This window comes from Cebus imitator, unplaced genomic scaffold, assembly GCF_001604975.1.
Source record: "Cebus imitator isolate Cc_AM_T3 unplaced genomic scaffold, Cebus_imitator-1.0 Scaffold24, whole genome shotgun sequence".
In the NCBI taxonomy this organism is placed as follows: domain Eukaryota; kingdom Metazoa; phylum Chordata; class Mammalia; order Primates; family Cebidae; genus Cebus; species Cebus imitator.
The window spans coordinates 4,062,836-4,086,116 of record NW_016107339.1 but is presented as its reverse complement, the minus strand read 5'-3'; the positions used below and the strand labels follow the sequence as shown (position 1 = coordinate 4,086,116).

At 37.8% G+C, this 23,281-nt stretch overlaps 1 protein-coding gene across 1 annotated transcript in view; it reads left to right on the top strand.

The window, feature by feature from the left end:
- Window positions 1-10,151, top strand: part of EFHB (EF-hand domain family member B) — a 59,729-nt gene extending 49,578 nt beyond the window's left edge. Inside the window, exons 10-14 of the mRNA XM_017522528.1 lie at window positions 559-766; window positions 4,930-5,142; window positions 6,807-6,988; window positions 9,781-9,989; window positions 10,020-10,151. Of these exons, the coding sequence (XP_017378017.1) occupies window positions 559-766; window positions 4,930-5,142; window positions 6,807-6,988; window positions 9,781-9,954 (777 nt within the window). The 3' untranslated portion in view covers window positions 9,955-9,989; window positions 10,020-10,151. The remainder of the gene's footprint in view (window positions 1-558; window positions 767-4,929; window positions 5,143-6,806; window positions 6,989-9,780; window positions 9,990-10,019) is intronic.
- Window positions 10,152-23,281: the final 13,130 nt, after the last annotated feature.

Sequence of the window (23,281 nt, the reverse complement as noted above, 5' to 3'; positions counted from 1 at the left end):
TTGTTCTAACTCAGTGTAGGTACTTCTGCCTTTAACTGCAGTCTGAAAGGAGGTGAGACCTTTTCTCCCCGTGCTCCTCCCGCTACTTACCATGATGAATCTTAGTGTTTCTTGTTAGAATGGGGCTGACCATCAGATGGGTAACATTTCCCTCTTGCCCATAGGAGTGTTATCAAAACCAGACAACTGTCTTTGAATCTACCTCTGTGAACTTGTCCTGCAATTATCTCCCCAGTTTCTCCTTCATAACAATGAAATGAAGGGCCATTTATAGCCTTGTTAAAACACAGAAGGTGTTAAAAACTTTGTAAGGATGAAAAATTATAGAGAGCTGTCAAAAATACATACCCATTGGTCACATGAAATGTCAAGCCCATATCATGGTAATATTGCTCTACCATGGTGTAAATAGCATATTTGACTCCTCTTCTGTGAAAATTGAGACCAATTTGAATTTATGTGATGAAGCTATTTCTTCTTCCTTAAACTAAGTAATGTTGCCTACTCTGCTCTTGAATATAACTCGCATTTTATGTTCTTTTGCTTCCTGTATAACAGAAGGGAGATGGGGTGATAGATAAAGCCGAGCTGCAGGAAGCTTGTGACCAGGCCAACCTGAGTTTAGATGAGAAGCTCCTGGACCAGCTGTTTGACTACTGTGACGTGGATAATGATGGCCTCATTAACTATCTGGAATTTGCAAATTTTCTTAACTGGAAAGACAAAATGCTTCTTAAAGAATATGAAGAGTGGGTCGTTATTAAAGGTATTTAATTTTTTAGGGTTTGCTGAATTCTTTTTAAAAAAAATATTTAAAATTTATTATTATTATTATTATTATTATTTTTTGAGACGGAGTTTCACTCATGTTACCCAGGCTGGAGTGCAATGGCGCGATCTCGGCTCACCGCAACCTCCGCCTCCTGGGTTCAGGCAATTCTCCTGCCTCAGCCTCCTGAGTAGCTGGGATTACAGGCACGCACCACCATGCCCAGCTAATTTTTTTTGTATTTTTAGTAGAGACGGGGTTTCACCATGTTGACCAGGATGGTCTCGATCTCTTGACCTCGTGATCCACCCGCCTCGGCCTCCCAAAGTGCTGGGATTACAGGCTTGAGCCACCGTGCCCGGCCAATTTATTATTATTTTTAACAGAGACAAGATCTCACTATGTTGCCCAGGCTGGTCTCAAACTCCTGGGTTCAAGGGATTCTCTTGCTTTGGCCTCGCAAAGTGCTGAGATTACTGGTATGAGCCAGCGTGCTTAGCCATTTGCTGAATTCTTAAATAGACCTCTATATTTTTATATGAGCTCAGCTATACTCAACTTCAATATTATATGAAAAATAAAAATACACATATGTACATAATGTTTATTTGCTTGTTTATGTATAGAATATCTGTGCAAGTGTAAGAAAAAATCAGTAACATTTATTATTTCCAGGAAGAGGCAGTTGGATGGCTGAGGGACAGGGTGGCAATGAGACTCATTTTTTCATCTTTTTTTTGTAATCTTTTGAGTTTGAACCATGTATTATTCTAAAAAATTAAAAGCACAAAACCTATACCGAAGCTCAAAATACGAAAGACAGTTTCTCAGAAACCTGTTTAAAAACGATTATCTAATTAGCTCCCTTTCCCAGGAAAAATAGAATTTGACATAAAGTTAGATTTTTAAAATTTTGTATAAAAAGGAAAAACAGAATAATCTTTACTTTTGATTCAAATGTTGTAACGTTTATATCAAGCTTGTCCAACCCATGGTTCCAGACAGCTTTGAATGCTGCCCAACACTAATCTTAAAATGCTATGAGTTTTTTTGCGATTTTTTTTTTTTTAAGCTCATCAGCTGTCCTTAGTGTTAGTGGATTTTATGTGTGGTCCAAGACAATTCTGCTTCTTCCAGTGAGGCCCAGGGGAGCCAAATGATTGGATACCTCTAGCCTACATTTTATCTTTCTGTATCATTACATTTATAGATATAAACATTTATACATATACACAGCATATGTGTGTATATGTATATATCTTAAGCATATTTAAAATAACACTGAACATACTATTAAAGGCTTTTTAAAATTTAACTTTTAAATTTCTTTTCCTCCTCCTCCTCCTCTTCCACCTCCTTCTTCCTCTTCTTCTTTTTTCCTTCTTCCTTCTTTCTTCTTTCTTCTTCTCCTGGGGCAGGGTCTTCCTCTGTTGCCCAGGCTGGAGTGCAGTGGTGTCATCTTGGCTCACTGCAACCTCTGCCTCCCAGGCTTAAGTGATTCTTGTGCCTCAGCCTTTAGAGTAGTTGAGATTATGGCGGGCATGTGCCACCATGCCTGGCTAATTTTTTATATTTTTAGCAGAGATAGGGTTTCACCGTGTTGCCTAGGCTGATCTCGAACTCCTGGTCTCAAGTGATCCTCCTGTCTTGGCCTTCCAAAGTGCTAGGATGACAGGCAGGAGCCACCATGCCTAGCCAGCTTTCACATTTCTAAGGAATAAAGAAATGCTTTTTTGGTTTCTTTTTTTTTTTTTTTTTTTGAGACGGAGTTTCACTCATGTTACCCAGGCTGGAGTGCAATGGCGCGATCTCGGCTCACCGCAACCTCCGCCTCCTGGGTTCAGGCAATTCTCCTGCCTCAGCCTCCTGAGTAGCTGTGATTACAGGCATGCACCACCATGCCCAGCTAATTTTTTGTATTTTTGGTAGAGACGGGGTTTCACCATGTTGACCAGGATGGTCTCGATCTCTTGACCTCGTGATCCACCCGCCTCGGCCTCCCAAAGTGCTGGGATTACAGGCTTGAGCCACCGCGCCCGGCCTGCTTTTTTGGTTTCTATGAACTACAGTTCAGTTCCCTCATGCTGATGTATTATGTTTTACTAAACAATTTCTTCACTCTATGAAATTTAGATTGTTTCTAGATATTTTAAAAGTAGTATGCACAATGCTATAATGATCGTCTCTCAAAAAGCTTTGTTTCTCATTTCTTATGAATGTTGTTATTGTCCCAGAAGTAACTCTATTTTCATTTTGCTTTTCTAAATCATTTTAGTGATTTGCAATTTTATCAGCTAAGTCTGTGAGGTTTTACTTCAATCTTACTACCATTGAGTGTTATTTCAAACAGTCTTGCATTCTTATACTTTAGTTGGTTTATAATAATACCTCATTTGTTTTAATTTTTTTGAGACAGTGTCTCACTCTTGTTTGCCCAGGCTAGAATGCAGTGGTGCAATCATAGCTCACTGCAGCCTTGAACTCTTGGGCTCAAGGCATTCTCCTGCCTCAGCCTCTGGAGTGGCTGTGTTGTCCAGGCTGGTTGTGAACTTCTGGCTTGAGGGATCCTCTTTCCCTAGCCTCCCAATATGCTGGGATTACAGGCATGAGCCACTGCACCCGGCCTACCCTAATTTTTGTATCTTAGTTATTAAAGGTATAACTTTTAAAAAAGATGGTTTACATTTTTATTTCCTCTTGGAATGTCTCTCTTCTAAAAACGGGAGCTACGACTATTTTCACTTTTATTCTTGGGACATGCCTTTTTGTTAGGTCAAAACCAAATTTTGGTCTCTCCTGATGCTGTGAGCCCTTATGGGTTAGCCTTTCTATTCTGTCCACTAGGAAGACATCAGAATCTTCTCCACCTAATGAAGCTTTTCACAGAAAACAGCTCTACTCCAACTCTTTCATAAACAGGGGGTGACAGAGCTTCCTTCTTGGCACAACTCATGAAGTAACGGCAGAAAGCAAAAGCTTATTTCAGACCAGAGAGTTCTTCGATTTGTTTCTGGTTTCTGGATCCTGATTTCTTCAGCCATTTTCAATGGAGTCCTTGAGGATTTTCATCTTCTAGGATTTTAGGGTAGGAACTGTTAAGTTTGTGGTCAGTAGGTCTAGAAGGGTCCCAGGAATGTTCTGCCAAATTTTTCCTGATATCAAATTCTATCTTACTGTTGACTTTTGGAGAAAAGGGGGTAAGTAATCTTTCAATTTTTTGAGAAATTCTTTTTCAAGCTTTGTCCAGATTTCTACTTTTGATGGGGTGGAGGATTAGAGGATCTGGAACAGTGGGCCTGAACATATTCATGGCAGCAATTGGCAGGAACTGAGTGTGGGGGAAGGTGGCAAGGAGGAGAGGAGTGCATTCTTTACAGAGGCAAGTCTTTTCTAGTTTGCCACGGTTTCCATCTTTTTCTAATACCAGCAGGCCACTTGCCTTTGCAACCTTTGCTTGGGCTCCCCCGGAACCTTTAGAATTCTTCTAAAGATGGAAACACCACAGCGCTCTCTAGTGGTACCTATGGAGTAACCAGATCTTTGAAAAAGATCGCAGGAATTTATTTCCAAAATTCAGGATTGACTCAGTAAAGCAAATCTGCAAAAGAGGACAGTCTTACAACTACAGTTCTACCTCAGGGTTTTCTTTTGTATACTGACTTGTCAAGAATTAGTTATAGAAACAGTTCTTGAGCTCACAATGAGTTCTTATCCTCTCCCTCCACTTGTAATGCACGCTCCCCACCCAGTCAAGTAGGTGTGGAATTTTCAACTACAAGCATGTCTTGTCTTATTTCTCCCTAGGGCATTGTGCTAGGAAAAACTTTGTAGTTCAAGTTAAATATTAAAATACACTCTTTTTTTTTTTTAAATGAATGGATTCTATGTTTACACTTGCTCTCTCATATTTCAAAGCTTTATTCTAGAATGAAGTGAGTGGAGTGGCAGAAGAAAACATTAGGCCATGTTCAGATTTCCTGGTGTATGACATTGGCCTGAACTTACTCTTCCACAGTTGGGTGCTGGGCCAGTAGAGGGGTCATGCCAGCTGTTTCCATTAGCAAGAAGAGACTAGATGGGAAAACTTATCCTGTTGCAGAGCAGCAAGAATGAAGTAGTAATGTATTCCTGCATTTTTTCCTTCCCTTTTTTTCTTAAAGGTAGAAAACCAGATTGTGTAAACCCTACTGAGGCTTATGTTGAAGAATCTGAACCAACTCTCCTCATAAAGCCAGAAGATATCGTCTTAAAAGAACCAGGGAGCACAGAAAAGACTCTCCGGACACTTCTGAGACCAAGTGATAAAGTTTCTAACGACTATAAGACAACTTCTTCTGAGATCAGTGCGGTTGTAGGAGCCATTCCTTCTGCTTGTATGTCACTTATTTGTCAAGCATTGACAAACGTGGAAGCAAACTGTCCTTTCTCTGTTCTTGCATTGTCCCCTGCCTTTCTCCATTGGACTAAGGCCCTCAAAGCCTTGTACCTTGCATTTAATTCTGTATTCTAATCACCTGGGGAGGAGAGGCCCACATATAAATGTTGATTGAACTGAATTGCCAATGATGACCAAAGTAAAATGATTCTTTATAGATTAATGAAATGGAAACCATTATAGATCAGAACATCAAATGTTATACATTGTAGTAATTCAGGCTCCACCAAGTACTAATATTAGAAGATTTTAAAACCATATGATTCTTAGTTTCATACATATCTGCCTTCAAACATTTAAAGAGCTTTTACAAAACATTTCTCTGCATATTCATTCCTCATGTGTTAGCTTGCTGGGGCTGTTGTATCAAAGTACCACAAACTGGTGTCTTAACAGAATTTTATTGTCTCACAGTTTTGGAGGCTTGAAGTGCAAGGTGTCAGTAGGATTGGTTCCTCTGGTGGGTTGTAAAGGAGAATCTGTCCATTCATCTCCTCTAGTTTCTGGTGATTTGCTAGCAGTCTTTGGCACTACTTGGCTTCTTCAGCATCACCTTGATCTCTGCCTTCATCTTCACATGGTGTTCTCCCCATTTTCATGTCTGTGTCCAAATTTCTCCGTCTTACAAGGACTCTAGCCATATTAGGTTAGGGGCCCACCATACTCTGGTAGGACCTCATCTTAATTAATTACACCTGAAATGACCTTGTTTCCAAATAAGGTCACACTCTGAGGTAGTGGAGGTTAGGACTTCAATATATAAATGTTGGAAGGAGACAATTCAACCCATAACACCCCTATGTCAACATGAAGCATGACGAATATTGGTTATTTACAAAGACTATTTTATGTTGATCAAGATTATATCCTTGGACTAAGGACATCATTAAGGATTTACATGTTCTCAACTGGATTTTATAGGCATGCTATACATTCCAGAGTAACGAAATCTTGCTACTCTCTTTAGACTGTGTTGTCCAATAGAAATATAATTGAAGTCATCTATGCATTTACAATTTTTTTAGCATTAAAGAAAATCAGGCTGGGCATAGCAGCTCTTGCCTGTAATTCCAGAACCTTGGGAGGCCAAGGTGGGAGGATCACTTGAGACGAGGACTTCAAGACCAGCCTGGGCAACATAGTGAGACCCTGTCTCTACAAAAAATACAAAAATTAGGCGGGCATAGTGGCAAACTCCTGTAGTCTCAGCAAGTTGGGAGGCTGAGGTGGGAGGACCACTTGAGTCCAGGATTTCAGTGCTGCAGTGAGCTATGATCATTGCCACTGCATTCTAGCCTGGGTGACAGAGTGAGACCCTGTCTCAAAAAAAAGAAAGAAAAAAAAAGAAAAGCTATGTTAAAGAAAAAACAGGTGAAATTAATTTTAATACTATATATATTCAAAATATTATTTCAATAACCAATCAACAATTATTAAATATTTTTCTTTTTAGTACTAAAATGTTTGAATTTTACATTTGGATTACACCAAAATTCTTCCTTGCCACATTTTAAGTGCCCAGTATGCACATATGACTGGTGGCTACTGTGTTACACAGCTTTGTTTTAGAATGTCTGTTTTCCTTCCTCATCAATGACCTAGGCTACCCCATTTGTGGTGTTCCAACCATTCGATCTGATATTCCTGCTCCCCGAATTCGTCGCATCAGTGACAGAACTAATTATGGTGAACAGGGTAATGCTTACTCACTACTCCATCCTACCATTTTCGCCCAGAAGGGAGTGTTTGAAAGAGACTTCTTCAAGACCAGATCAAAAGAAGAGGTATAGCATATAAGCATACAAAAATGGGAATGTTTTACCTATTCAACAACTACTATTTTAGACTTTTCAAAATTTGGTTTTTATATTTACAAAAGTCTACGGGATCCCCAAGTGTAGGATTCTTGATGAATAATGCTCAACTTGGTTGTGACATTCAGTACAATTCTTGAGGTAGAATTTATGCTGTGATAGGAAGAGTAAATTCATGTCATATATCCAATATGGCCCATGTAAAGAAGAAAAATAATTTTTTAAAACATGTAATACTATTCTTAGTGGAGAAAAGGAACAGGATCAATCCCTTTCTTATGTAAGATCCTGATGGCCTTCAGCCTCTAGAACTAAGAGTGGTCATGAGTATGGTCACTCTGCCATCCTTCTTGTCCACTGGCATCATATGTCTCAGATTATCTGTGACAAGCGTTGATTTAAAATATTCTGTCTTGTTGCCACATCACAGGTAAGGTCATAAATCCATTTTATTTATTTTTGACCTAGAAAATGTGGTGCTCACATCCGAGATGACCCTCTTCCTAGATGGTAATAAAGCCAGCTAGGTCAGAATAGCCACTGGGGTGCCGCCGGCCAGACATTGATAGCTGTGCTCAGTTAGACCAGCCTGTCTAGATCTGTACTTATGGAAAGCAGGTGTAATTCAGAACCTTCATAGTTGGAGCTGGAAATGATATAGGAAAAGACATATGATGCCTTCTCAGACTTCAGATGAAGGGTTAATGGCCTGGAAACTTATTAAATACTAACCGAATCAGTGGCAGATGCCTTCCAGCAATTCTTTCAGAGGGTGGCAGGGCAGAGAGGAAGGGGAGACAGATGCTGATGACTGCTAAGTGGCCCCAAAGGAGGAACCCAGTATCCTTCCTGCGGGTCAAAGAAGAAACACCTCCAGGTTGTGTTTTCACTTCCCTCAATCACTGTGAAAGGCCTTTGAAATAGAACTTCAGGGTTTCCAAAAGAAACAGAAATCTCCTGCTTGTTTCATAATGCCTAAAAATTCTTTTAACTAGGAAGTCATCCTTTATCTCACAATTCTAGACAAAAAGTAAGAAGTCAAAGACTTGCTTGGAATAACGATGTTAACTTGAGGATGGATAGATTTCAGTAGATGTGTTAGCTAGTCGGCATGCTACTGATAGAATGCCAAGCCAGCGGAGCAAAGCCTCTCGAGGGGTGGGAAAGGAAGCAGGGGAGAAGGTCTGGGATGCTCAAGACTGACTTAAACCATTCCTAAGTTCACTCTGCAGGGGCCTTCTTTACCAGTGGGTGGGGAAAATAGCAGCTATGCATAGGGGTATTGTGCTTTTGCTTTACAGCTACAGTTGCTAGCACCTCTGCTCTTCTGAATTTCAGAATTTGATTTGTATTTGAATAGTATTTAATATGTATTTAATTGCACTAATTTCCCACAAGGGTACATCATTTCTAGGGGATCTTTTAATAGTTGAGATTCTGTTTAATAAATGTATTCCGCAACTATTTTATTTCTTTGGTTTTCCTATTCACTGTCTAACCTTTTCATTTCCCTTTTTGTTTTTTTTTTCTGAATGCTTCATAGTAAATGCTTCTTCTTCTTCTTTTTTAAATAAAGACGGGGTTTCACCATGTTGGTCAGGCTGGTCTTGAACTCCCGACCTTAGGTGATCTGCCTGCCTTGGCCTCCAATTTAGTCTTTTTTGAAAATTTTGTTTTCACATATTTTATTCCCACTACTCATTCTATCCTTTCTTCCCACTACTGGTTCTTACTTTCCTTTCTTATATTTTCCTTGAGACATAAGAAGCATGTTTTCCCCTACCTTTATCTGTTTTAATAATTATCACTGTAGAGATATTAGGTTGCTGATTGTCAGTGTGGTCGGCTTTTAGTGTGCTTACTTAATCATGGGTGCACTGTTTGCCATTTGCACACATAGTTAAAGTTCCAACAGACCAGTAGATATATTTTATAAATGTTCATGTTTTATAAAAACTTGGCCATGCCCGGTGGCTCAGGTTGAGGCAGGTGGATCACTTGAGGTCAAGAGTTCAAGACCAGCCTGACTAGCATGGTGAAACTTAATCTCTACTAAAAATACAAAAAAATTTGGCCAGGTATGATAGTGCACACCTGTAATCCCAGCTACTTGGGAGGCTGAGGCAGGAGAATCGCTTGAAGGCAGGAGGCGGAGGCTGCAGTGAGCCGAGCTTGTCCCACTGCATTCCAGCCTGGGCAACAGAGTGAGACTCTGTCTCAAAAAGAAAGAAAGAGAGAAAGAGAGAGAGAGGGAAAGAGAGAGAGAAAGAGAGAGAGAGAGGGAAAGAGAGAAAGAGAGGGAGGGAGGGAGAGAGGAAGGGAGGAAGGGAAGAAGGAAGGGAGGGAACCTAATGTTCAAGTGGCTTAGGTGACATAAATGAGACCAAAGTGACAGTAAGTGACTGAAATGGAACTCAAACCTAGCAAGTCTTCTGTCCTTATTTTTTTCACTCCTTTTACTTGAATTTTGCTACCTCACCTTAAAAAAATGAAACATTTAAAGTTGAAAGTAATTTTATATATTGGCTAGTATATTTGAACACCCTCATATTCATAATTATTTCTGAGCTGATAGTATTAGAATTTTGATATTTCCTCATTACACACACACACACACACACACACACACACACACAGACAAATACATACACATACATACTTTTTTGGAATAAGTATCCATAGTCAGAGATGTTATAAAAGCATTTTTCATGACAAAATTGAAAACATATAAATCATGGTCTATTTTAATTGCCTTTTTCCAGATTGCAGAGATATTGTGTAACATTGGTGTCAAGCTTTCTGGTGAAGAATTTGAAAATGTATGGAATCTTGCATCAAAAAAGCATCACAGAGGAGAAGTTTGTGTTGAGAACATCAGAAATGTTCTAGATGAGCTACAGCATGCAGACGGGATCAAATGTAAAACACCCATGTGATATTTTTGGAGTTTATTCGTTCAAACAAAAAAATTTTTGGAGTTCATTCATTCAAGCAAAAGTTAATAAACTCTGTGTTTGTCTAAAATGCTCAATCCATTCTTGTTTTAGATATTATGTTAGAGATTCATCAATCACAGTAGTAAGATTCATATGCCTGTATGTGTTACTAATAAATTAGATTTTGGATTTTGAAATTTGTTGTTTTCCATAAAGCACCCACAGCTTGACAAGTGCTTGAAGAGTTAACATTCAGCCTCAGCAAAGACATAGTTCAGAATGATAACGGAAATTTGGTAGGCCCAAGAATTCCATCCAGTTTAGTTGGTCGTCAGAATTCAAAGTGTGATTTGTGATGCCAAGTTTAATTTTCTTTGTTGGTTAAACCATCTTGAACTGCAATTTCTGTCACAGGTGATCAAAATGTAGTAACACACCAAGAGTAAGGGGATTCATGTTTATGTAGTGGACTGGAAGCTGGGCTAGAAAAGCTGGATCTTGTGTATGGAACTACAGGTGAAAAGTTTTAAGGAGTAAAACAAAAAAAGCGAACCTGACTTGCTTACATTTCCTTTTTCATTGAAAAGTTACTTGTCTTTTAAAAATGAATTCTTTAAAGGAACAAATGAAAAATATAGCTAGTGAAGCTCTTTCCATATATTAAAAACCACAAGTTTAAAGCTTTAAAGACAGCAAAAACAAGACAAACAAAACATTATAAAGTTTGGGAAATAAGCAAACTTTTCCAAATGATCTCTAAACTCATGCTGTCTTAACACATTGGCTTAAGTCATCAAACTATGGTCAAAGATGGCCTTAAGGGAGGAGATAAGCCATCTTTCAGGATGGTCCTGATTGGCCTTCGTAAATCTACTCTAAAAGTACCAATTGAGGTTCCTTTGTGTATCCTCCTATCACTGGTGGGTTCTTTATATTTTGTCCCTTGTAGGCTATAAAAGGGTCAGAACTGTACATTTTCAACTTCAAGGAAACTCCATTTACAAATAAAAAAGTTATCTTTTTATTTTATCTCTCATTCCAACTTATTCCCAGTCATGTTGTCCAACATAGCATATAAGGAATTCTACAATGAGAATAAATAATAGCATTGAGATTGGTAATACGTAAAACGCCAACATAAAGATGCTCCAAATTTGAATCAACTTTCTAGTATCAAATTCACAGGAATAAATAATAGCTAAATGTTAAATTTCCTTGCCAGTTAAAATCTGGAGATAAAAGGAATTTGAGACTGAAATCAATCTTCTAGTGTCCAGTGAATTAGAATCCAAGGAAATGATCTCTTTTTTTTTTTTTTTCTGCTTCTACCTAGTTTCAGCCAAGGTGTTTGGAAGACCTAGGGAGAAGTGTGTTTCCTTTAAGCAGCTGTGTCTTGAACTACTTCTCACTGGGAAGACCATAGTTTCATCCTGGCTCTTAAAGTCATAGTCACTTAACTCAAGCCTCCGATGAGCTTCAATTTCAGAAAGTCAAAGATGTAACAAGACATACAAGGTTTCACAGCTCCCACCAAATTTAGGAAATAAGCCAATTCTTAGCTCTGAGAGCAGTTATCTAGAGCAATTTTCTCAGTGAAAATTGTGTTTCTACAACCCAGTATCTGTATGTCACCAAAGCCATAGGAGAAATTCCATGGTATCTGGGTGAAGGAGGGAGATGGAGAAAATCTTGAGTTCAGCCTTACCAGGATGTCCATGTGTGCGCATTAGCTAGAATTTGTGACCTATGGACTTAAACTAATTTGGGATAAATGAAGTTAATCTTGATACTATGCATTTACAACTTCGGGCCTAAAAATCTGCTTTATGTATACTGTCTTTTTGGAGCATGACATTTGAAACATTATTTCCTTCTTGCAATTTAGAAATTTGGACAGGAGCCCAGTCATTACTTTTTTTTTGAGATGGAGTCTCACTCTGTCACTTGGGCTGGAGTGCAGTGGCATGATCTTGGCTCACTGCAACCTCTGCCTCTCAGGATCAAGCAATTCTCGTGCCTCAGCCTTCCGAGGAGCTGGGGTTACAGGCACACACCACCACGATGGACTAAATTTTTTGTATTTTTAATAGATTTGGGGCTTCACCATGTTGGCCAGGCTGGTCTTGAACTCCTGACCTTAGGTTATCCAGCTGCCTTGGCCTCCCAAATTGCTGGGATTACATGCCTGGCTGGTCATTACTTTTTATTATGAAGTATCTGTCTTCCCTAGTCAGCCTAGTCTATCATTTTCATTATCCTTTGAGTTGCTAGGGACTGAATGGAGTGCAGGTGCTATGTAGCAGCCTATTGTCAATGTTTTCTTTAAGTGCACCCCTTCAATCCTGTGCACAGGGGCTGCTTCCATTGCTTTTGTATCAGAATTGCCTAGGATTCAGAAACCTACCTCCTGTTAAGTCTTATTCTATGGGTTAAACCATCTAGAATCAAAGTGGCACATGTGATGGGGGTGATCCTTGAGGCACATGAATTTAAGTTTAGCTGATTGAGGGGTTTGCTCCCTGCCCTGAATGCAGGATGGCTTTGGGGCAAGAGACCTAGTGCTGCCTATCTTGGCAAACCCTGTTTAAAAGTTTGAACCTTTTAATAAAAATGAGGGTATGTGAACTGACATCATTTAAAAGCTTCACCTCTCAGTGTCTAGAAGATATGGATACATAGAAATACTCACTTCTCTAGAATTAGATTTTTGCCTCAGCTGCTTTTTACTGGATCATGTCAACCTGCCATTAGCTCAGGTCGCTGCCATCCACAAAGTATACCTAGTGCTCTAGCTGAAATTTACAGTTAAGTTGCAGCAGGCAGCTCCCGGAAGTCTCCTTGGCCTGTTATAGGCCTGCTGGCTGGCATTGGCTGCCAGGTGTCTGCCTGAGAACTTCACCAAAGCCCTCTTGGGTCATTATGAAGGTTGTCTTTCCTAATGTCTGAGCAATTTGGTAGCTTTCCAGTTTAACATTCTTTAAGGCCAGCATGTCTGCTGTTTGCTTGATGTTATTTACATACACCGTACTGTCACAGAAGCAGCAGCCTTTAACTTGTGAACCTAGCTACCGTAACCCACAGTCAACTTTGACTAGGGATCAGCAAAAAGCTAGTGGTCTGACTGTGAAACCAGATGCATTGCATCACATAGACTCCTGAAGAAAAGTTGTATGGCTGAACATGGTGCAAAGGATGTTGGAAGGTGCATGATGCTAGCAACTTTCTTTTTCACGTAGATTATAAACATCTTGTCATTTACATTTCTTACCTTTCGCTATGTTAATAAAGTGTGAAGAACTGTAATTTCAATCAAGTTTCATGCTTCAGTGATTTCTAACTCATCATTTAGTTTTTTTCTATTTGCTATGATATCCCCTTCCCAAATTGTATTATATCAGATACGTGAATGCTGATTTCTTGATTCCCGTTTGCAAAAATCATAATTCCTAGCATGATGCAGTCTTTCAGCCCTCATACTTTAGTCAAACTGCGAAGTACTTAGTAATTATGGATCACCAATCAGACCCCTCCTGAGAAGCAAACTGAGAGCATTAGATGTGAATGATAAATTTGTTATTCACTGCACTTATGACCTTATAAAGACATCTAACGTTACAAAGCTGTGACTTTTATATTTATAAAATGGAGATAATGGCTACGTTTTCAACTTGTAAGTTTATTTCAGTGCTTATGGAGATAACGGATATATAAGCACCTAGCACCGGTTTAGCTTGGCAAATGTTATAAGGGTGCCTAGTTCAAGTGTTTCTCCATCTATTTATATAATCATTATATTGACCTCTTCTTGGTTTTTCTCGTCTCCATGATTCTTCTTTTTTTTTTTTTGAGACAGAGTCTCACTCTGTCACCCAGGCTGGAGTACAGTGGCTGATCTCAGCTCACTGCAACCTCCACCTCCTGGGTTCAAGCGATTCTCATCCTCAGCTTCCCAAGTAGCTAGTAGCTGGAACTACAGGCGCAAGTCACCATGCCCAGCTAATTTTTTGTATTTTTAATAGAGGCAGGGTTTTGCCGTGTTAGCTAGGATGGTCTCGATCTCCTGACCTCATGATCTGCCCGCCTCAGCCTCCCAAAATGCTGGGATCGTGAACCACCTCACTCGGCGGATTCTTATTTTTCTTAACTGGTTGTTCTTTGTTGATTTTGGTAGATTTGACAATTCCCATTGGCTTATTGCTATCATGGCTTTTCTATCACTTGCTTTAGGCTTTAGCACAACCTCTCTATTTTTTTTTTTTAAAGCATGCACACAATCTGCTGGGATTTTTATTGTGATTGCATTGAATTTAAAGATTAATTTGGGGAGGCTGACTTTTTTTTTTTGTTGTTTACAATATTTTGGCTACCAAACACTAAATATGGTACATGCATACATTTACTTAGCTTTTCTTTATTGCTTTTTAGTTTTCCATGTTGAGCTATTGTACCTCTTGCATTAGATTCATTCCTAGGTATGTTTTTGATGTGATAAATTTAAAAATTGTGTGTCAATTTTTAAACAGGGTTATTGAAGTATCATCCACATACAGTAAAAAGCACTCTTTTTAGTGTGCAGCTCTATGAATGTTGACAAATGCATACAGGTTGTGTGACACCATCACAAACAGAATGTAAAACTGTTCCATCATGCTCTAAAATTCTCTGGACCCTTTTGTAGTATCTCTTCTTCCGCATAACCACTGATCTGTTTTCTGTTCCTATTGTTTTGCCTTAGAAAGACTCTCATATAAATGGGACTATGGAGTGGGTAGCCTTTTGAGACTGGCTTCTTTTACTTAGTACACATTTTTGAGATCCATCACGTTATTGCATGGATTAGTAGTTTATTCTTTTTATTGCTGAATAATATTCCACTGCATAGATATACTATAATTTGTTCATCTACTTACCATTTAAAGACATTTGGATTGTTTCTAGTTTTGGAGAATTCTGAATAAAGCAGCTATAAACTCTCATGTATATGTTTTGTTTTGTATGACCATAACTTTTCATTTCTCTTGAAAAAATACCTATTGGGTAGGATTGCTGAGCTACATGTTAACTTTATAAGAAATTAAAAGACTGTTTTCCAAAATGGCTGCATCATTTTGCATTTTCACCAGCAATTCATGAGTATTCCAGTAAATCCTTGCCAGTATGTGGCATTATCACATATTGTCAATTAAAAAAACGTTTTAAGCCATTCTAATAGGTATGCAATAATAGTACATAGTGGTTTTAATGTGCATTTCTGTAATGACTAATGATGTTGAATGACTTTTCATAAGCTTATTGGCCATACATCTGTCTTCTTTGGTAAGGGTTCTATCTTTTTTGCCAATTAAAAAAATTGGCTTATTTTCCTATTACTGAGTTTTGAGAGATATTTCTATTTTCTGGAAATAAATCATTTATCAGATATGTGTTTTGCAGATATTTTCTCCTGTCGTTAGCTTGGATTTTTATTTTCTTGGATTTTTATAGTCTTTCAAAGAATAGAAGTTTTAAATTCTGATGAAGCCCAATTTTTCATTATTTTCATTAATGGATCATGCTTTTGGTGTATTCTCTATGAAAGATTAGTTTAATTCAAAATGTCAAATTTTTTTTTGGTGAATGTTGAATTACTTTAGCACTATTTTTTGAAACAATTATTCTTACATTGAATTAATTGCCTTTGTACCTAGGCCATAAATCAATTGGCTATATTTGTATGAGTTTATTTATAGACTCTCTATTCTGTTCTATTGATTTATGTCTTTATCATTTCACTGATCCCACACTGTTTTGATTACTATAGCTTTAGAATAAGTCTTAGAATCAGTGTGGATCCTCTTTGTTCTTTATTTGGAATTATTTTGGTTGTCCTAGTTACTTTGCTTTTCTTTTAGTAGTTTTAGAATCAGCCTGTTTATTTGTATAAAAATCTTGCTTGGATTTTTATTGGGACTGTGTGCTATTTATAGATCACTTTTGGGAGAACCGACATCTTCTACATGAAGCATAGCTCTAACCCCAGCTTCAAGCCACCATTTCCTTGTTCCTGCCTTCCATCATACCTATTCGATTTCTGGAACATCTGTAATTTGTCACCACCTCTCCATTCACTGAAATTCTCCTCGTTTGGCAGTGCTTCACCTATGCCTTTGATGATTTTTTTCTACTTCTAGTCCCCTCTCCTTCGATTCCAGCCTGTACAATCTTGCCACTACTATACCTTAAAACTTTCAACAGTTTTCCCATTTTGTATAAAATGTACATTCTTAGCCTAGCATCTTAAGGCCCTACAGTTTTTTCCTCTAATGCTTCTTTTTGATCTAATTTCATACCATTCCCTTTCATTTACTCTTTGCTTCTGCAAGAACTGAATTACATGATGTTTCTGTGACTGCTATCCATTATATTCATATCTTTCCCTGGAAATACTTCCATCCTCTTTTCTCCACTTTCTACATGCCTACATTCAACATCTTCTTTAAGGAATAGTTCAAGGTTTACTATTGTTGCACGATTTCCCAGAATCATTCTCTGGCTGCAAAGAATCTGTCTTTCCTTTGAACTTGCTTACGTCTCTGTACCTCTGTGAGGCAACAATTACTTTGTATTTTGTCTGATAAGTAGATATATATTTGCCTCTCTTATTTAATCTATAGTATGTGTTTTCTGAGGACATAATCCAAATTTGATAAATTTCTAGATACACATTACCTGGCATGTGGTAGTGCTCAATAAATCTTTGGGAAACTAATGAAAACAATATACAGACTAAACAGGGGCAATAGTATGCAATCACTCACAGAGTATTGGGAAGAATAAAGATTGGTCCATCTATGCCAAGTTCTGACTTAAGCCATCTCTCGCCCGTGTAAAACTTAAATGAGAAGGTTAAGCCCCCCTTTTTCATTCACATGGGAATCTGGGATTTGTTCTGCACTCTTGATATTTTGGGCGTCCTTAATTCAACAGACAATTATGGAGCACTTATTCAAATGAAGAGATATTTTGAGAAGGAGGGAGAAATCAACTGACAATGCTATTTGGAGGTAAAGATGAAGCTGGAGAATTGACCACGAAGTTTGACAATGTGGATGTTACTGGAAACCTTGACAAGAGCTCCTTTGATGCCAGTAGTGGAGTCACAGTTTCATGAAAATGAGTTCACAAAAGATTAGGAGGTAAGTAGTGAAGAAAGTGTGTAAAATGGAGAACTCTTTAACAAACTCTTCTATAAAGAAGGCAGAGAGGGGCAGGTGTGGTGGCTTACACTGTAATCCCAGCACTTTGGGAGGCTGAGGCAGAAGGATTGCTGGAGCCCAGGAGTTTGAGACAAGCCTGGTCAACATGGTGAAACCCCATCACTACTAAAAATATAAAAATTAGCTGGGTGTGGTTATGCGCACCTGTAGTCTCACCTGCTGGGGAGGCTGAGGCATGAGAATCGCTTGAACCTGGAAGGTGGAGGTTTGCAGTGAGTCTAGATTGTGCCACTGCACCCCAGCCTGGGCAACAGAGTAATGCTGCCTAAAAAAAAAAAAAAAAGAGCTCAGAGAAAAGAAGCTTTTTAAAAATATGAGATTTTATAGCACAATTCATGTTGATAAAAATTGTACAGTTGAAGAGAATAAAGGAGTAAGAGGAAATAATTACGGGAGCAAAGTTCTTGAGTTGGGAAAGGGGTTGGAATACAGTGTGGAAGTGGAGGGATTTCCTTGGAACAGCGGCCAATTGTATAAGAGAACAACAGGATGGGAAGCTGTATATATGTAAAAAGGGTTATCAGCTGAGAATGAGAGAGGAGGAGGGTATGATGAGGGCTAAAGAAAAGATGAGAAAGGAGAACTGATTTAGAGTGAGGCCGTGAGTTGACTAGAAAACATAGGATTGAAAGCCCTCTTGAATTTTGTAATTATAAATTTAAAATGAGACTGGTCACTTGGTTTTGTGTTTTTCTGCAGTTGGTTTTCTTCATCTGCAATGATGTGACTTTGGATCTGGGATAAATGGAGATTTAGATTTGACTAGGGCCGGAATTTTACCTGCTGAATAAAATGGTGGGAGGGAGGTGCGAAGTTGAATTTATGCAAGAAAATAGTTCTAGTGACGTGCCATGGAGACTAAGATCTGTCAGGAAGAAGTTCAGAAATGAGATGGTACTGAAAAAATGGCAGGGATAATGAATCAGGCCATTCCTATGGGTCAAAAGTTGTAGAGGAATACTATTAAAAAAAAGCTAGAAAAATAAATAAAAATTAACATAAAAAAAGGAAAAAAAATAAGAGTTGGTGATCAGTGGAATGCTTGCAAATGAGATTCTGCAGGTGGTAGAGAAGTTGGTAATAAATTCTAGGATATGATAATGGGCCTGAGTGACTGAAGTAGGTGGAGAACAGGCTCACTGAAGAAAGAGAGTTCAAGTGAGAAGTCGATGTTAGGTAGATGAATCATCTGCAGGACACTGATATCACCAAGAAAGATGACAGGGAAGGTAGCAGAGACAGAGAGAGTGACCCAGGTTATATATACCTTTGAAATCATGATGAAAGCTATACACAATATTATTTTAGAAAAATGCATATATGCATATATTTTGACCATATGATATTAAATCTTCCTATCCGCCATGGATAGATCTGTAGGCCAGGTGAATATTCAAATAGCTTTTAACTTCAAATTTATCCTCAGGTAGATTTACTATCTGCCTCTGTTATCCATCCATCAATCATCCATCCATCCATCCATCCATCCACCCGTGTGACTAATTGCTGCTTATCTGTGCTTTGGTTAAATACTCTTTTCTGGAGAATCTTGTTCTTTGAATGGCGTGGCAAAGAAACGTGATTTCCCGTTTTAACGGTAGGGGGCACCCTAGCATTTCCAAACTTAGCGATGAACCTTAGCCAACTGTGTGGAATAACTGCAGCCGAAAAGAGGATGTTAAACTGGAGGAAGGAGATCACCACCACACTTTGCAAAATCCAGGATGATCTATGCACTTGCTTTTTAAAAATTATTATTTAGTGGCAGTAATTAGGCTGAAAAGGCACATTTTAAAATAGTACTAGTAACCTAGAGAGGAGATTCGCTTGGATCATACAGTGTCATCTCTCAGCAGACAAGTAAAACAGTGTGAAATACTCAGGTGTGATATAAATAAATATCCAAATATATCACCATGTTCTCACCTAAACTATGTTTCTGTACTGTTCAGGATAGTCTTGTTAATAGAATATATTGAACCTATAAAAAGTTTAAAAAACTGCTGTTTCCTAGCTCAGGCAAATAAACTTAATACATTTTGTTCACAACATGGTTAACAAACCAAGGAACTTGTTGGAAATATTATATGAGCCAATAAAGGGTAATTTTATTTTATGTAATAACCACTTATGAAAGCTCACCATGGCTTGACGTGAAGAGCTGGGCCAGTTAGAGGTTAACACCCCAATCATAAAGCAACAATGAGGATAGACTTGAAGGGCATTTCTTCTATTATAAAACATTTACAGTAATAACCTTGTAAAAAATAATGGTATCTATTTAAAGCTCATTTATTTCCCAGCTAAGTGGCAATTTCCCATCATTCAAAATGCTAATACTTCCTCCTGAAACCCTAGGGATAATGCAATTCGTGTGTGTTCATTAAAAAAAGCCAGTTAAAATAAGCAGGTGATTTTGTTTTAATAATATCTGTCCTGCCAGCAATAAGACAGTCTCAGTTGCAAATAAATATATCAACAAACAGATTTTCTTTAAAGCACATGGGGTCTCATATCATTCCCAAATTAGCCAATTAGCATGATGCTATTGGAAGAGCTAATTAAAAAGTTCATTTAGACTAAGAAATGTTTCCTGAGAGTAATCTGGAGCTTATAGCTCTTATTTCACCTGTAATTACTCTGCCTGATTTTCTACTATGTATATAGAGGTGAACACACCTTCACCGGAGCAGAGGAAAAGCCTTTTTCATTCTCTTGGAATGATTTATATATATTAATACCTTGAACTGATCAACATACACTTATCTCTTTAAAAAGGCACTGCCCGTACCTAGTCTCTCAGTTGTTAGGTGATGGTTAGCTAGTAATTTAGACTGAGTGCAAATTCTATCTTTGTTCAAAGATACAGCCTGTAGTTTGTCCTGTTGAAATATTTTCCTGATTAGAATCTTTGGTCAGTAGAAAATTCATCAACTCCTGCAGCAAATATGCTTATCTGAATTACTGAGATTTACAGATATACTAGTACATCCATTATTGAAAAAGAACAACAAAAATTGAAAAACAAAAATTTTGCTAGGAGGAAGTGTGAATTGGGGAGAATAGGGGATGAATAAATTTATATTTGATATCCTCTAAGCTAGTGTGCTTCTATTTAAAACAGTATTGGAAGTTCTGGCCAAGCCAATCAGGCAAAAAAAAGAAAAAAAAAGGCACTCAAATAGGAAGAGAGAAAGTCAAATTATCTCTGCTTCCAGATGACATGATTGTATATTTAGAAAACCCCATCGTCTCGGCCCAAAAACTCTTTAAGCTGTTAAGCAAATTCGGCAAAGTCTCAGGATTCAAAATCAATGTGCAAAAATCACAAGCCTTCATATGCACCACTAATAGATAAACAGAGAGCCAAATCATGAGTAAACTCTTAGTCACAATTGCTACAGAGAGAATAAAATACCTAGGAATACAACTTACAAGGGATGTGAAGGACCTCTTTAAGGAGAACTACAAACCACTGCTCAAGGAAATAAGAGAGGACACAAACAAATGGAAAAACATTCCATGTTCATGAATAGGAAGAATCAATATTGTGAAAATGGCCATACTGTCCAAGTAATTTATAGATTCTATGCTATTCCTATCAAACCACCACTGACTTTATTCACAGAATTAGAAAAAACTACTTTAAATTTCATGTGAAACCAAATAGAGCCCATATAGCCAAGACAATCCTATGCAAAAAGAACAAAGCTAAAGGCATCATGCTACCTGACCTCAAACTATACTACAAGGCTGCAATAACCAAAACAAACTGTTCTGTTCCATTAGTTTGTTCCATTGGGTCCAGTACCAAAATAAATATATAGACCAATGAAACAGAACAGAGGTCTCAGAAATAACACCACATGTCTACAACCACCTGATCTTTGATAAACCTGACAAAAAAAATCAATGGGGAAAGGATTTTCTATTTAATAAATGGTGTTGGGAAAACTGGCTAGCTATATGCAGAAAACTGAAACTGAACTCCTTCCTTACACCTTATACAAAAATTAACTCAAGATGGATTAAAGTTTCAATGTAAGACCTAAAACCATAAAAACTCTAAAAGAAAACCTAGGCAATACCATTCAGGACATAGGCATGGGCAAAGACTTCATGATGAAAACATCAAGAACAATTGCAACAAAAGCGAAAATTGACAAATGGGATCTAATTAAACTAAAGAGATTCTACACAGCAAAAGAAACTATCATTACAGTGAACAAGCAACCTACAGAATGGGAGAAAATTTTTGCAATCTATTTATCTGACAGAGGGCTAATATCCAGAACTTAATATAAGGAACTTAAACAAATTTACAAGAAAAAAAGCAAACAACCCCATCAAAACATGGATGAAGGATATGAACAGATCCCTCTCAAAAGAAGGCATTTATGTGGCCAACAAACATATGAAAAAAAAGGTCATCATCATTGGTCATTAAAGAAATGCAAATCAAAACCATAATGATATACCATCTCACACTAGTTAAAATGGTGATCATTAAAAAGTCAGGAAACAACAGATGCTGGAGAGGATGTGGAGAAATAGGAATGCTTTTACACTGTTGGTGGGAGTGTAAATTAGTTCAATCATTGTGGAAGACAGTGTGGCAATTCCCCAAGTATTTAGAACCGGAAATACCATTTGATCCAGCAATCCCATTACTGGGTATATACTCAAAGGATTATAAATAATTCTACTATAAAGACACATGCACATGTATGTTTATTGTGGCACTATTCACAATAGCAAAGACTTGGAACCAACCCAAATGCCCACCATTGATAGACTGGATAAAGAAAATGTGGCACATATGTGCCATGGAATACTATGGAGACATAAAGGAGAATGAGTGTATGCCCTTTGCAGGAACACGGATGAACCTGGAAACCATCATTCTCAGCAAACTAACACAGGAACAGAAAACCAAACACTGTATGTTCTCACTCAGAAGTGGGAGTTGAACAATGAGAACATATGGGCACAGGGAGGGGCCCATCACATACTGGGGCCTGTCAGGGGGTGGGAGACTAGGGGAGGGATAGCATTAGGAGAAATACGTAACATAGATGATGGTTTGATGGGTGCAGAAAACCATCATGGCACATGTATACCTATGTAACAAAACTGCATGTTCTGCACATGTATCCCAGAACCTAAAGTATAATAAAAAAAAGAAGAAAACCAGTAGAAAAACAGGAATATCATAGGATATACAAAAAATGAAAATAAAAATCCATTCATCTGTTGTTGGACACCTAAGTTGATTCCATATCTTGGCCTTTTCTTTATTTATTAAGGCAATCATCTAGTTTTTGTCTTTAGTTCTCTTTATTTGATGAATCACATTTAATGCTTTTTTTATGTTAAACCATCCTTGCATCCCAGGGATGAAGCCTAGCTAATCATGGTGGATTAGCTTTTTGATGTGCTGCTGGATTTGGTTTGCCAGTATTTCGTTGAGGATTTTTGCATTCATGTTTATCATGGATATTGGCTTGACTTTTTCCTTTTTTTGTTGTTTTTCTGCCAGGTTTTGGTATCAAGATAATGCTGGCCTCACAGAATGAGTTGGAGAGAAATCCTTCCACTTCAATTTTTTGGAATCGTTTCTGTAGGGATGGTACTAGGTCTTCCTTGTACATTTGGCAGAATTTGACTGTGAATCAGGTGCTGGGCATTTTTTTCTTTTTTGGTTGGTAGGCTATTTATTATTACTGATTCAATTTCGGAGCTCATTATTGGTCTGTTCAGGGAGTCTGTTTCTCCCTGGCTCAGACTTGGGAGAATATATGTGTCCAGGAATTCATCCATTTCTAGTTTATATTTGTGGGGTTGCTCATAGTAATTTCTGATGGTTGTTTTTATTTCTGTAGGGTCAGTAGTAACATTCTCATCATTATTTCTATTTGTGTTTATTTGGCTCTTTTCTCTTTTTTTCTTTAAAAATTTTTTTATTATATAACATTAAAAAAACATTTTCATAGAATTCATTTTCACATTAGAGATTCCCATAGTGTGAAAATAACAATTTATTACTTTTAGTTTTATATTTGTGGACAGAT